General features: G+C 43.5%; 1 protein-coding gene across 5 annotated transcripts in view; it reads left to right on the top strand.

The window, feature by feature from the left end:
* Nucleotides 1-15,993, top strand: part of CREB5 (cAMP responsive element binding protein 5) — a 348,228-nt gene that overhangs the window by 102,150 nt on the left and 230,085 nt on the right. For all 5 annotated transcript variants that reach the window (XM_074945730.1, XM_074945732.1, XM_074945729.1 and 2 more), the window contains one exon: nucleotides 14,839-15,011. In XM_074945730.1, coding sequence (XP_074801831.1) covers nucleotides 14,839-15,011 — 173 coding nt within the window. The remainder of the gene's footprint in view (nucleotides 1-14,838; nucleotides 15,012-15,993) is intronic.

The raw sequence follows: 15,993 nt of genomic DNA, 5'->3' as shown, positions 1-15,993 counted from the left end.
TATAGGTCGGGGTCTCAAACAGGCGGCCTGCAGGGTTATTTCCTGCGACCCGCCAAGCTCCCTGTGGCCCCTCCCCCACCCCCCTGGAGTTATTTCCTGCGGGCCGCCAAGCTCCCCTCCCCTGGTTCCCCCTCCCCTCAGCATGCCTTGTCCCCGCTCCTCTGCCTACCTCCAGGAACTTCCCTTTAGCACTTTACAGGAGGGAGTGGGGAGGAGCGGGGAGCCACGTGCTCAGGGGAGGATGTGGGGCAGGGGCGGGGATTTGGGGAAGGGGTTGGAATAGGGGCAGGGAGGGGGCGGAGTTGGGGTGGGGACTTTGGGGAAGGGGTTGGAATGGGGGCGGGGAAGGGTGGGAAGAGGCAGGGCAGGGGTGGGGCCTCATGGAAGGGGTGGAGTGGGGGCGGGGGCAGGGGCGGGGTGGGTGTCAGTGATGTGGCCCTCGGGCCAATGTACTAGTCCTCATGTGGCCCTTGTGGTGGTTCGAGTTTGAGATCTTTGATATAGGTAAAACTAGCTACCTCCTTTAACTTCACTGAACCTATCACATTATTCAGTACTCCTAGGTAACAAACTTTAGCCAATCACACAGTGGCACCTATGTTTTCTCCTCCCTGCTCAACTCTTTTTACATTTTATCTCTTATGCCCAAATTGTAACTTATTTATGACCTTCTTTGTTAGTGCAGATGGTCAGCAAATTCAGTGGTCAGAGCTTATTTTATCTATTTTACCAATTTTGGGGGACTTTTTGTTTCTTCCCTTAACTTCTCAGTGCCTGGGTGTCTCTACTTTACAACCCTTGGTGTTATAACTCTTGCTAGGGTCATTCCTGAGGTGGGGCACCTTAGCATCAGTGGAGCATTTTTCCTTAATTTTAGTGGTGAAATCCCTGAGTTTCACCCAAGGCTGGCTTAGTATGGAGGTGAGTTAAATCTCAGGCCCACAGGGCAGGGTCTCAGAGCTTGGGCTCCAGCCTACAGCCCAAGCCCCAACGTCTACACTGCTATTTTTATCCCCACACTGCCAGCCCCGCGAGCCCAAATCTGTTGACCTGGTCTTGGAGACTCGCTGCCATGATATGGGGTTTTGTGTGTGCTGTGTAGACATACCCAGGCAAGTGCAGGGTAGATTTACACCCCAGCTTGCCATGAGCTAAGTGTTCATGTAGAAAAGCCTTAACTGATTGCCCTATAAAAACTGACATGTACCCATTTTGCGTGCCGACTTCATATGTGCAATCAGTTTTGTCTTTAAAAATCTAAATAATAATGGCTGTGCGAAACCACAGGCTAGGGCTTATAATTTAGCCTTCTGAAAATAGTTTTCATACTTCTTAACATAATAGTGATGTAACTACAGTGTAATGTTGAAGGCTGAGAGGTAGTGTGATTTAATAGATAAGGCATTGGACTGAGAATCAGGATCCCTGGATTCTGTTCCTGACTTTCTCATTGATCTGCTTTGTGATCTTGGGTTTGTCACTTCCTCCTCTATGCCCCCTTCCATCCTTTGTCTGTTTTGTCTATTTAGATTCTAAGCTCTTTTGGGACAAGTACAGGCTCTCCTAATGTGTCTATATACTGCCTAACAGAGTGGGGCCCTGATGTCAGTTGAGGTCTTGAGGCACTATTGTAGTACAAATAATAAATAATAAGCAAATAGGTTGCTAGCAGATTTCTTTGGGGTTTTTTACATTGATCTAATGGGACCATGCTCTGACCCTCAATATAACATTATAGACATAACACAGTTTTTCTTTAAACAAAGTTCTATAGAGAATGCATTTTCATGTAAATACGTTCTTTATAGAAAGGTTTGTTGGTTTTTTTGTTCGGTGTTCCATCTGCTCAAGAAAGTAGATTTTAAAAAAAGCTAACTCCAGCATGGCATATAATGTTTCATTAACAGACCTAACCTTGTTTATTTGCTTTTTAAAATTGTATTTAGAAAAGGAAATCAGTTTGCACCCCTGACATGTTGCCAGATTCCTGTTTATAAATGCTACAATACTCAAGTTGGAAGGAAAAAAAGATTCAGTTTATGACTTTATCATTAAGTTTGACAAAATTTGTATATAGAACCATGCAGCCAATTGTATTTCCCCTGCTCTGCAGCTTCCAATTAGCAGGATGCAGTGCAGTATCCCAGTGCAACATACACTAAATGACCCTAATTGTACCATGCACATTTAGTGTTACTGAGGTTTATTTGAACATAAGAAGCTCTTTGTTTTCTGTACTGTTTGAGTGACTATCCCAGGCAATTCACTGTGTGTGAAATAAATAACCCTTAGCAAAACGCAACATAGCTGTAGTAAACTTTGTGTCATAAGTATGCAGTATATCTTTTTTTTTCCCTCTAGGAAATTATTTTCCTTTAAAAACTTAATCTGTAATATCGACATTGGTGAGCCATAGCTTTGCTATTCCAAAATTTCGTCTTCCTTTAAATGCTTCCACTAATTTCCCCCATATCATATTTCTTTTTTCTTTCCTGTAGTGTAATGGCTTATCATAGGTACATCTGGTGCATATTGTATATTGCTCCATATGTGAAGAAGGCTTCAGAACATATGTCAAAAACTTAGTCTGCAGAGACATGCCGAAAAGGGCAGGGGGTGGATTGTGGGGGGAGGCCTGGAAGACAAGGGGCATCTTTCAGTATTCATTTCCACTGGTAATTAGAGGGCACCACTGAATGTCTGTAATTAGATCATGTCACAAAAATTAAGATAAAAGACCAAAAGCACTAAATCCCCTGCATTTTCCTCAGAATATCAGAGGAGTCAGAGAGCATTTGGTTGGGGCTAGCAGCCACAGTGAACGGTCAATGTGGGAATCTTAACACACCATGGAAAGGAGTTTTTGATGTAAAAGTTTTCTCTGAAGGACACAAGGAGGAGCCCAAAGGAAGTGACTGTGCTCCACTAAAAATACCAAGGTAGTTTTCAGCTGGTGTAAATCAGCAGGGCTCCACTGAACCCAACAGAGCTATGCTGATAGCCAACCGCTGCGGATCTGGCTACGAAGGTGATTGAAAAATGACTGGTATTGTGAGACTGGTGATCTAGAGTGTGGTGTTAGAACCTGCCAGAAACAACAATTACCTCTGCGCTCCAGTTCACCAGCAAATTCACCAAAACCTTCTGAGGGCCTGCTCCTGTCCCATTGAAGTCAATGGAACAATTGCATTTGGGTGAGATCCTCACCCCCGTTCTGGCCCCTTTGTGCTGTGTAAAAGGGCTAGAGCAGTATAAAGGGGTCCTAAAAGGATTCCTCCAGCAGGGCACTGGGGAGAGAGCTGTAAGGCTGCCTCCTGAGAGGACCCCTTCCTGAGCCCTGGTGTAGAGGGTGTGCTAGAGGCAGGACCTGGGGGCAGGGAGATTAAGAGAAGCATGTTGAGGATGTGCTACAGTATTCAGAACTATGGTGGTTCCAAGCTGCCCTGTAACCCATAGGATAAGGTGAAGGAGCTTTCCGTAACGTAGCTGAGCCACTAGCACTGTCTTAAATTATGGTGGCAGCATCTCCAGACCCCAGAGCAGTTCGGGAGGGCACAAAGGTGACTTAGCCTTATCTTTTCCACCCCCTGGACTAAGGTCTGTACCATGCTTCTGAGGACTTGTCTTTATTGCAGTGGTAGCTTGAGCTATAGCTTGAGTTTTCCCTTAACCCAACTCCCTTCCCACACAAAAATCTCTAGCTTGAGTTCGATGGCGCCTTTCAGCAGACCCATCAGGGGCATGGGTTGAAGCTCAAGTGTTGCTGACACTCCAGCTGGTAATGCAGTGGAGATGCAGCCGCTAGAGTTACAACAACTCATCAGCTGCTAATCCAGTCACACTGGGCTGCTCATCAAATCACTCAGTGTTGCTGGAGTATTTGCTTTCCAATGTGGTCATTCTCACTCAAGCTAGGCTAGGCTGTCATGTGGAATAGCTCAAATGTAGTAACACTAGATACATTTTTCAGTGAAGACAAGACCTTAGAGCTGCAGCACAGAATTACACCCGTTGACTTCAGTAGAGTAGGATCAGGCTTCAGTTTTTACATTTAGAAAGATAATTTCAGTATTATTACCGGATGTCCTTGACTCACCCTTCCTGAGACTGTGGTGCACCTCAGGAAGGCTTTCTGATAACATCTTGTAGAACATACTATGTAACCCAGTGTATAACATCTATTACAGGTACATGTATACAATAATAAGGATAAAAGGAAGAATTTTTAAAAGAGTTCCTTATTTGTAACTCCTCCAAGTAAACCAGTATCTCACGGGTAGCTCTTAGGGTCTTCTTTTCTAAAATTGTTGATCTTAACTCTCCCCCGCCCCCCGTCACCTTTAAATGAAAAGGGAGTTTCCCCACAGGTTCTGTGATGGATACCTAGGGTACAATTTTCAAAATTGCTGGAGTGACAGCCGCCGAATTTCAAAATTGCTTGAGTTACCTAGCCTCCCATTTTTCAAAATAATTTAGTCACTTAGTCTCCTGAGTCCATTGACTTTCAGTGAGACTTAGGCTCCTTAGACTACTTTTGTGCTTTTGAGAATGTTACTCCTAGTGGCCAGATACTTCGATCATGGGTGCACTATAAATGCCTACAAAGATAGATAAGTATAGCTTCAAGGCCTGATGACTTCAGTGAGCGTAGGATTGGTTCCCCTCCATCACTGGTATATCTATTTATTACCTGTGGTTCTTGAGAATACAGTGTATTTTGTAACATTCCTCCCCCCCCCCCCCCCCGAGAAAATCACATTTTTAACATGTGACTGAACAGTCTTGCCAGAAGTTCAAGAATACAGGAACACACTTAATGCTCCCGGCCATTGAATCTTCAAGCAGTTGTGCAGCTAGCTGTGCTGTGTATTCGGGGAGAAAATACCAGCTCCCCCACAACGTTTCTTCTCAGTTCTGTGATGTGTCAGTAGCAGCTTTAAAAGAGTGTCCATTTTATATTCTGGCTTTTTAGTAAGTATTTCATTCCCTTTTAAATGTGTGAGAAATAGATCCTTTAGCATCACTTTTGGTACTTTTATGTGTCGACCTTTTTAATGATTTCATACCTTGCACTGAGGAAGGGAATTAAATGGATTTAAGCAGTCTGCAATAGGATATTCCTAGTGCTCTCTTCCTATGCTTAATGTTACTACACAGCATTTTTGAAAAGTTCTTTGCTATGTGCTTAATGTCCTTTTCACCTTTCTAGTGCTTTTTCCCATACAAGCTGTACAGATGTTACAGTTTGAAAATGTATTTTATTACACTCTTCATCTACTAACCTCTACCCTGTTTCCTGCATGCCCATTCTTTTCTTATTTCCTATAAACTTTAAATTGACTTTTTCCCTGTCTCCTTTCCATAGCATTAGCAAAAACAATTCTTGCTTTTTTTTGCAGTCAGTTTTTTGTGCCAGTTCCTCTGTTGGGGTTGTTCAGAGTGTACAAGCTCATGCATAGTGGTACAAAATTTGGCCCCATGTTTATGGTTCAGTGGATGGGCTTTGGGAACAGATAATGCAGCTGTATTCTTTGTCTTTACCAGAATTGATTTAAACAATGTGGAACTAAAATATCAATTTTATCACCAGGCAATTGTAGTGAGGAGATTTGGTATCTGGATTTTAAAAGACCTTCCTTCCCAGTCCAGAGAGAGAGAGAGAGAGAGAGAGAGAATTAACATCAAACTTAGTGATTTTGATCTCTGGTTGCATAAGGCTATAAGCACTTTGGTGAAATACGTTGCTATTAAATTACCGTAGTTGCTCTATAATTTTAGTTGACAGTGGCCTCCAAGTTTCTGAGAGAGATCCTTAGTTGTATTCTAAGCAGGTCTCATTCAAGGATAGTGGTTCCGGAGTTCTAATCCATCTCTTCATGCAGAAGTGTGTGTGTGTGTGTGTGTGTGCGCGCACGCGCAGTTAAGGTTGTGTTGAGAACTCCATTATAAGGCTTATTCTGAGGAAAGCACACACACCGCTCTCATTTAATCTCAATAAGTTAATGGTTTGAAAATTTCTGTGTGTAAAATTGGCTAGAAGAATATTATCAGAGAGTTAAGAGTGTTTGCGGCGGGTGTGTGTGTGTGTGTGACAACTTAGAATATTTCTCCTTAATGGTATGTGTGGGCATTAAACTTGGTATCACAATTGTCTATGTAACCTTATTTTAGCTTGTGATGTCCATAATTTTAATGGTTTTTTAAATTTATTGTATTAATGGATATGCTCAATGATACATTTTTCACTTGAGTTACACTTAGCAACCTTAATAACTTGATATTTTCTGTTTTGAAAAATATATATATATGTACATGATACATTTATTGAAGAAACATACAAAGTTGCAATGAGCCAGATTCTGCTTCCATTAATGTTAATGGCAAAAGACCTATTCACTTTAATGATTATAAAATATTTTGCAAAATACCCATATGTTGTATGCAGTTGGTCTAGATTATATGTGGGAGTCCCCTTTACCAAAGAGTGATTCTTCAACCACTGCAGAAAAACTCCTACATGATTTGTTGCCCATTTGTGTATGCTGGTATGTGCTATACTTACTAAAAAATGTCTTGAAGACTTGGTAGCTCAAGGGAATAGTAAGTGGACACAGAGCAAGTCTGTGGTCCAAACTCCAGGTCCAGAAGTGGTGAGCAATGAGTGAAAATCAATGTCATCTAATGGGCGCTTAGTAGCCAATAAAGAATGAATCCATATTCTGTGTTCTGTGTGCTAATGGACAGGTATCCTTATTGCAAATGACATCAGTTGGCTGCTTATTGGCAGTCTCACCAGAGGAGGTACTATTAAGAAAGGAAAGGGTAGTTTATCTCCTGTGACTATTGAATTGCTTGTTTCTCTCCTTTAACTACCACTAGGATGTCCACTAGTGGTATTTGGGATGTGATATGTACACCTGTCCGCTAGACCATGGAAAAGAGACCCCTAGAGACTTCTGCCTCTAGAAGAAAAGAGTTATCTATCAGACAAGCCATTGAACATGGGAGAAAAATGTCTTGGGGACTTGGGGAATGTCTCTTGGGAACATAAGAAAGGGAGAACACTGTATTTAGCCCCAAATCAGTCTGACTCAGTGGTCTATCTTCCTGTTGTAGGGGAGAGGGAATTCCTATTAGCTTTAAAGGAATGTTATGTTTATACATCTCCTTGTGCATCAAGTGTATATATAATCTATAGATCAGGCAACATATTTAAAGGCTAAATAATATTAAATATTCAATGGAGTGCACCTGGCCCAGGGGTCTACTGTAAAGGCTTTGCACTGTTACCCAGGAAAGAAGGGAGACCTAGATTTTCTGTTCCCAGTCCTAGTCTCTCTCCTCTTTGTTGAGAAGTGACTAGGAATTTTGACCGAGGCACTGTATTTAGCCCCTGGAGAAAATAAATCCTCTGTAGCTCTTCAGGACAGAGACCGCCTTTTTCTGTATCTCTCCAGTGCCCATTCCTGATGCCTGGTGGGAACGCACATGTATAATAAAATGATTAATAATAACATAGCTCAAAAATGTCCTCTGCTGGATAATCTGGAATAGTGCCAATTCGAGCTGGTCGGGAAATTTTTGACAAAACAGTTTTTCATTGGGAAAGGTTTCTCAGGACAAGGATGGAATTACTGGTGTGAGAGAACAGCCAATAGCCCATTTGTTAGGTCTCCCACATCTCAGGTGAGTGCCTTAGTCAGCAGGCTATTGGCTATGCTAGGTGGTCTCTCTCTCTCTGTTTTTTTTTTTTTTTTGGGGGGGGTGTCAAAAAACTTCATCAAAGGTCTCAATTTCATCCCAATGTGAAATGGGAAGATTTTTGAAATCTTGAAAGTTTTCACAGGACAGGAATACCATTTTCCATCCAGCTCTAGGGGCGATGGCTTCTGAAGGGAATCTCATCACCTCAGCTATCTTCTCTCAGAAATGTGGTGGCAGTGATACAGGCACGATCCTCTGGCCATCCTGATTGAAAAGCATGCAGAACTTCTTAAAAGAAAATATAACTGGAGACCAACACAACCAAATAATGATATAATCATTAGTTTGGGATTTCTCTGCTTTACTCGCTGCTACTGTTAGAATTTTTTTCCTTGCTATGAGGGCCTGCAATCCCTTGAAATAGTGTCTGCATTTAAATGAAACCTATTAAACTTTTTTTTTGGAGCAGTTCAGATCTATTTTGGATCCGGTTCAGGGCTCAGCATTGATGCAAACACATTTTGACTGCTCTGTAAATTCATAACCATCATACAGATGCAAATAATTCTTAGGTTGCAAAACTCTCTACTTGTAAATGTAAGTCATGCCAAGTTTAACATTTCATTGGGAAATCTCAGGCTTTCTTTTTTGTCAGTTGGTACCTAGGTACAGATCACACCTGACGACAGCACTTGCATTACTCACAGGGATTAATTCATTGGATGTTCCCACAGGTATTTTAGTTTTTCATCCCTCATGCATTTTACCTGTCTTTGACACCTCACTGACAATATGAAATATTTATTTTAAATAATTATAATTTTCAGACTGCATCACAAGTTTATGCTTGTAGGCTAACAATTACAGTTATAATATCGAGTGTGCAATCAAGGCTTGTCATACACATTGTAACTCAAAGCGTCAGTATCTCAGGGAGAGTGTGAGACAAGTAGAAGAAAATGAAAACATTGAATAAAGGAACAGAAACTCTGACCCCAGTCCTGCAGTGAGCTCTGCCCTTGCAGAACAGAAGTGAAGTCAACAGGGATCTGCACAGGCACAGGGGTCTGCATGTGTGGGGCTCATTACAGGATCAGTACGTGTCTTTTCCCCGTGTGTGATATAGTACTCTTTGCGTGTTGGCCTGTTTCCCTTTGCATATTTATGGGTTCCCAAATTATACATCCCAAAGCCCTACATGGGTGGAATGGGAAAAAGTGGGGTAGACGCATGGAAGAGAAAGCATCTCCACTGCTCTCCCCCCTGCTCTGAGTCCAAGCAACTCTGCCACACCTGCCGTGCATACTCAGGCTGGAGGAGGAGCTTAAAAGGAGTTCACTTGTGGGCAGCTGGTGGAGGTGAGAAGCTCTGCAAAAGGAGCACTGTGGATGGCCCAGTTGCCGGGGCCCTTGCAGGGAAAAGGATCTTGGGCATTTGCAAGGGTGAAGACTTCTTTGATTTATTTTGTTTACCCATGTTTGCTTTCCCCTTTTGCGTGGGGAGGCTGGTAGGAAGTGATCCAGGGAGGCAGCCGCATATCACCCCAGGGAGCAGGACTCAGCCGCCTATCATTGGGCCCTGGATTGGAAACCAGAGGAGAAGGTGGGCCTGAGTTCCCCTGCCCACCCTGTGACGGGGCTGGAGACAAAAAGCCAATCCCTGATACTAAAGACTCAGGACTATAGAGACCCCATATCCCAGAGAGTCCTGACTCTGGGACTTTGACCGGGCGAAGCTTGAAGCCCCTACTGGGCAATGGAACTAGCATTTGTTAGGCTCTACATACCCGAGAAGGGTAGGACACAACTTGTGGCCAACCGGAGGCCTGAGTCACAGAAGGGGACAGATCACTGCAGGGTCAGAGTGGCTATCAACTGGAGGTGCCAAGACAGGTCACTTGTGAGAACCTCACCAGACCCCACTAGCAGCACTTGTGGGGAGCAGACCCCCTCACAGGTCAGTGACAACAGTCTAGTGAGCAGAGGTTGACTGAACCTCAGAGATCTGTGTGGGGATGTATTTTGCTGCTTCGTGCAAGTAGCCCCTTCTGGACAGGAAGTATGTGCAGGGAGAGGAGTCATGCTGCCAATGACAAGAAGAGGCTGTGTGGCATGACAGAGGAGCCTCATCCTGTGTGGATTATGTTTATTTTCTCTGTGGCTCCTGCTTAGATCCACAGGGTAGGAATGCCATACCTCCTTCCTGCTCTGTAAAGCACCAGACCTCTCTACTTTGAGCAAAATATTTGTCAGACTCCACAAAGAGAACAGGGATCTGTGTTAGGTGTGGTCTTATGTAACATCCTAATGATCTAGAACAGCAAATAAATGGCATGTTAGTAAAACTTGCAGATGATACTAAATTGGATGGAGTTGCACTAACGAGGACTGAAATAAAGCAGAGAGACCTGGAGAAATTAGAAACACTGGCAGAAAGTTAATTGAAATTCAGCTCAGAAAAATTCAAGCAAATACTGTTTACTGGTGAAAAATGAATCCACGGAGAAATCCTGGGAGCTGGAAATGCTGAAAGAGACTCAGTCATGACAGTGGGCAGCAAATTAGATGTGATTTTTCAGTATGATATGGCAACAAAAAAGGTCAATGTAGTTTTGGACTATGTATAGAGAGGCATGATGCCTTTGGCGGGAAAGGAACAGTCCTGTGCCACTACTCCTGGAATATCTTTCAGCTCTCTGCACATTGGGGCTGAGGTACTACTGTGTGTCTGTACAGTACCTAGCACAATGGAGCCCCAATGCTGGTTGGTCCCCAGGCAGTGCTTATTGCTATATTAAACATGATTAATTATTACCAGAATATTATTGGCAAACCGCAGATATTTCAGCGAAGAGCAACAAATAAAGGGGGCTGGATGGTTGGGATTTAGGAGGAAAGATTAAACAAGTTCTAGATGTGCATCGTGCATCTCTAACTTGTCTGGTCATTGATATGAACAGAATATTTTTCTTGTATTATTATTATTTTATTTTTTTATTAACATTTACAGTTATTCATTGCTGATAGTTAGGGTTTCACTGCACGGACACAAGAAATCCATTTGGCTCTGGTCTTGATCAGAAGCTTAATGAGTGAATATGTGTCTTTCCATTTACTTCGGTGGGCTTGGGATCAGGCCTGAAATGAATACAGTTTAGAATTCAGGTCAGGTGGCCTGATGCTCTCTGGATTCCTGTCAGATTGTGCAGTCAGGGTTCGGAAATCTGGGCGAGGTGGAGAGTGATAGATACAACACCAAAAATACCATGTTACGTCATTCACTTCATGGGCCATGCAGGAAACCCCTCTGGCTGCAAAAGGACTTTGAAGCACAGCATAGGCACTGGGATTTACTTTCTCCTGGCTAGGTTTTTTTTTGTAACTAGCAAACTATCAGTGACATCACCATCACCTTTGACCATCGTAAATTCTTTGTTGCCTTTCCTGTCAAAGCAGCTTCCAAAAACCTTCCTCCAGAGATCCCAGTAAAGCTGTTTTCTTGCTCCTCACTAGCTATGTCTGGTGTTACCAGGTGTTTTTGTGTTTTACTTTGCTTACCTTGCTGTCTCTGTTGCACCTTAATTTCCAACATTCCAGTCCTGTTTCCCTTCCAGTACTGCTGCTTGCTCAGTATGGCTTGACATGATCTCACAACAAGCTGGATATTAGCATATTATTATTATTTGATATTTTATTTTGATGTTGTTCCCCTACCAAAACTGGGTCAAGGCAGAATTGTGCTAGAAACCCAGCTTTACTTTTGAATCTTGAGTATTGTAGTCATCATAGAAGATAAATAGTACTATTTGATTCTAGCTGGGAGAAAAGGGTAATAAGGGGATTTATTTTCATACCTCTTATTGAATGATGCACACACACATGCATTAGTTGGCCGAGCTTCCAGAAACCTTATGCTCAACAGCGTTGGTCTGTCTGTTGTGTGATAACTTTTGAATGCCACATCCAATCAATTCCCAAATTTTAGGATATGTTCTGGGTATCAATGGACATTTTGGGGAAAATTGGAAAACTGAAAGGGGGGGAAATGTTGGACACCTGGGGTATGTCTATACTGCAATTAGATACCTGCGGCTGGCCTGTGCCAGCTGACTAGGGATCACAGGGCTCAGGCTAAGGGGTGGTTTAATTGCAGCATAGACATTTTGGGCTTAGATTGCAGCCTGAGCTCTGGGACCCTCCCACCTCACAGGGTCCCAGAGCCTGGGCTCCAGCCTGCACCCAAATATCTACACCGCAGTTAAACAGCCCCTTAGCCCTAGCCTTGCAAGCCCAAGTCAGCTAGCACGGGCCACCTGCGGGTGTCTAATTCAGTGCAGACATATGTCTGAAGTCCCTGCTATTTGATTAGCACAGCCACAGCTTCAAGCACCTCTGCAATTATCTATAGCTCAAACAATTGGTTGATGGTAACCAGCATAACAGTACTTCTGCTCATCCTCCCAACAGAATTTAACATGTTGACACCCTGAATAACTTATTTGTTGATGGTGCGGGGGGGAAATGGAGGGACATAGGGTGCACCCAGTCCCTGACCTGTGGGCAATAATGGGGGTCCCTATTATGTGGGAGGTTGGAATGGGGGAGAAGGGTGAAATGGAGGGAAGAGAATAATAAAAGTTCACCCAGAATCCCTGCCATGGGGGGAGAATGGGAGACCCTGCTGTTGGGGGATGAGGGAATAGGGGCCCATAGACCCCCTGATAGGGGAAGATTGGGGAACTCTGATGTAGGTGAAAGAAGGGAAGAGGGGAGAGTAGGGGTGTACACAGAGCCCCTGCCATTGATGAGGAGAAGGAGGAGGGCCTTGAAATGGGGTCAGAGGAGCTATATAGAGTCTCTGGCATTTGGGGGGAAGGTGGCAATGCTGGCACACACAACCCCTGGCAAAGGAGATATTGGGGTGATTGCATGGAGTCCCTGAAAAAATGGTAGGGTGGGAGGATGGCTCACAGAGAGATTGTGGGGAGTGGAACAGCGGGATGCAATGAGCCCCGGGGGTGTGCAATGAACTCAGCCTACATAAGCATTATGTAGTTTTCATTATCTTTGAAAACTCATGGCGATCGGGGGAGGCCCCGGACAACTGGAAAAAGGCTAATGTAGTGCCCATCTTTAAAAAAGGGAAGGAGGAGGATCCTGGGAGCTACAGGCCAGTCAGCCTCACCTCAGTCCCTGGAAAACTCATGGAGCAGGTCCTCAGGGAATCAATTTTGAAGCACTTAGAGGAGAGGAAAGTGATCAGGAACAGTCAGCATGGATTCACCAAGGGCAAGTAGTGCCTGACTAATCTAACTGCCTTCTATGATGAGATAACTGGCTCTGTGGATGAGGGGAAAACAGTGGACATGTTGTTCCTTGACTTTAGCAAAGCTTTTGACACGGTCTCCCACAGTATTCTTGCCAGCAAGTTAAAGAAGTATGAGCTGGATGAATGGACTATAAGGTGGATAGAAAGCTGGCTAGATTGTCGGGCTCAACAGGTAGTGATCAATGGCTCCATGTCTAGTTGGCAGCCGGTATCAAGTTAGTGCCCCAAGGGTCGGTCCTGGGGCCACTTTTGTTCAATATCTTCATAAATGATCTGGAGGATGGTATGGATTGCACCCTCAGCAAGTTTGCAGATGACACTAAACTGGGAGGAGAGGTAGATACACTGGAGGGTAGGGATAGGATACAGAGGGCCCTAGACAAATTAGAGGATTGGGCCAAAAGAAATCTGATGAGGTTCAACAAGGACAAGTGCAGAGTCCTGCACTTAGGACGGAAGAATCCCATGCACCGCTACAGACTAAGGACCGAATGGCTCAGCAGCAGTTCTACAGAAAAGGACCTAGGGGTTACAGTGGACGAGAAGCTGGATATGAGTCAACAGTGTGCTGTTGTTGCCAAGAAGGCCAATGGCCTTTTGGGATGTATAAGTAGGGGCATTGCCAGCAGATCGAGGGACGTGATCGTTCCCCTCTTTTCGACATTGGTGAGGCCTCAGCTGGAGTAGTGTGTCCAGTTTTGAGCCCCACACTACAAGAAGGATGTGGAAAAATTGGAAAACGTCCCGCAGAGGGCAACAAAAATGATTAGGGGACTGGAACACATGACTTATGAGGAGAGGCTGAAGAAACTGGGATTGTTTAGTCTGCGGAAGAGAAGAATGAGGAGAGATTTGATAGCTGCTTTCAACTACCTGAAATGGGGTTCTAAAGAGGATGGCTGTAGACTGTTCTCAGTGGTACCAGATGACAGAACAAGGAGCAAAGTTGCAGTGTGGGAGGTCTAGGTTGGATATTAGGAAAAAACTTTTTCACTAGGAGGGTGGTGAAACACTGGAATGCGTTACCCAGGGAGGTGGTGGAATCTCCTTCCTTAGAAGTTTTTAAGGTCAGGCTTGACAGAGCCCTGGCTGGGATGATTTAGTTGGGGATTAGTTCTGCTTTGAGCAGGGGGTTGGACTAGATGACCTCCTGAGGTCCCTTCCAACCTTGATATTCTATGATTCTATGAAGCAACAGAGTGTAGTGACCCCCTATTAGCGGTAGGCTACTGCTCGTTCTCTTGCAAAACAATCCATAGACTGGTGGTTGAAAGTGCCCTCATAAAGTTATTTTTATTCACCAGCCTTCCTTGGCTCTAGGACATCTACTGCATCTAGAAGAAATGGCTTTCTTATGAAATATCACGTACGGTTTGTTACTCTAAGACCATAAAACTTGATTCACTTGTCATTCTAAGCAGGTCTAGTTCTCAGTGAACAGCTGGAATAGTAAATCAAAGTGCCATGCACTCACTGTGAAAATAATTTTCAAAGGAAAAATATATATCTTATTCAGTCAGAGGAATATGTGCTACACATCCCCATTATAAATCACGAGTCAGAACCACAGAAGAGTGATTAGTCAACTTCCAGGTATTTTCCATTTGTATTGTCCTGTAAAAGTAAATAGATATTTTTCATTTCTTTGTAGTTGTTAGAGTAAGATATATTGACTGGAGGTATGCCTGGAGCCAGCAACTTTTCATTTTTTGTTGACACTTCCAGATTCCTAATTTTAGGCATACAGTGCATGGAAACAAAATAAAATGTTCATTTTTCTCTCCCCCACTTCTCTGCCTTTCACAGAATATCTCGATGCATAACACAGTCGGAGGAGCAATGGCAGGACCTGGAACCCACCAGCTCACGAATACTAGGATGCCAAACCATGACACCAGCGTTGTGATTCAACAAGCCATGCCATCTCCACAGTCCAGCTCGGTTATAACACAAGCACCTTCCACAAATCGACAGATTGGGTATGTCCGTTCCCTTTGTTTCTATTTTTTTCTCCCTGGCAGTTGTGGCATTGGCCCATATGTTGTGCTCTGGATACTTAAGGGGCATACATAAACATGTGTTGATCCCATCACCACTCAGGGGAGACCCCAATAATATGTGATGCACAGCCACAGTTCATGGAAATATATGTGTGGAAAAACAGCCACAGTTCATGCCACTATTCTAAAGACAATGTCTTTGGTTCTGTAATACTAGATTGTTGTATTTGGATGGACTTCCTGCTTTTTTCCCTCCATTTTTTTGTTTCTATGTTGTTAAATTCCAAGTTCAAAACTGTTCTTAAAACTCTATTGGGAAGAAGGAAGACAGGTGGTATTTCTGGACCATCCTTCAAAGTGCTGAATATGACTGTGGTGGTGGAAATCTTAGGCAATCTGCTTCAGAGGAGTCCCCACACCCTCGCCACACCATGGGGAAGACAGTTTCAATTCCAACTCCATCCATTCAGTTTCTACCTTAATGTATCTGGGAGTAATCATGACTCCAATTTGAAAAAGAATTTTTAATGCTCAGCGATGGGGTTTCATATTGGACTGCACTTGGCTTCCAAGCAACTGTTTAAGTACAATGACCAAGAATTACATGGGTTTTGCAAGATCCTGTCAATCAGGTTTTGAGTTTGCAACAGTTGGGATTCAGGTTCCATTTGATCAGCTTGAGAAATGTAGGCTCAAAGGACCTGTTTCCTGATCAGTTGCTAATGTCTGCATTGGGGGACCTTATGTGATGACCGATATCTTAATTCTGTCAAGTTGTTGCTGCTGCTTTGTGTTTTGTATTGTGATAATCATATCAGGCATGAAGTTTGAGAATGAATTTTGCAGCCCATTCAGGGTTCTTTGTAAGGTTTTGATTAGAGCTGTAGATTTTTTTTTCTGTTACATAACTATGCTCAAAAACAAAACTGTAAACTTTTAGAACCTAAAGTCCACTCAGTCC

The sequence above is a fragment of the Natator depressus genome, chromosome 2 (genome assembly GCF_965152275.1).
Source record: "Natator depressus isolate rNatDep1 chromosome 2, rNatDep2.hap1, whole genome shotgun sequence".
NCBI classification, from domain to species: Eukaryota; Metazoa; Chordata; order Testudines; family Cheloniidae; genus Natator; species Natator depressus.
Note: the sequence above shows the minus strand (reverse complement) of the source record. Positions and strands in the feature narration are given on the sequence as shown.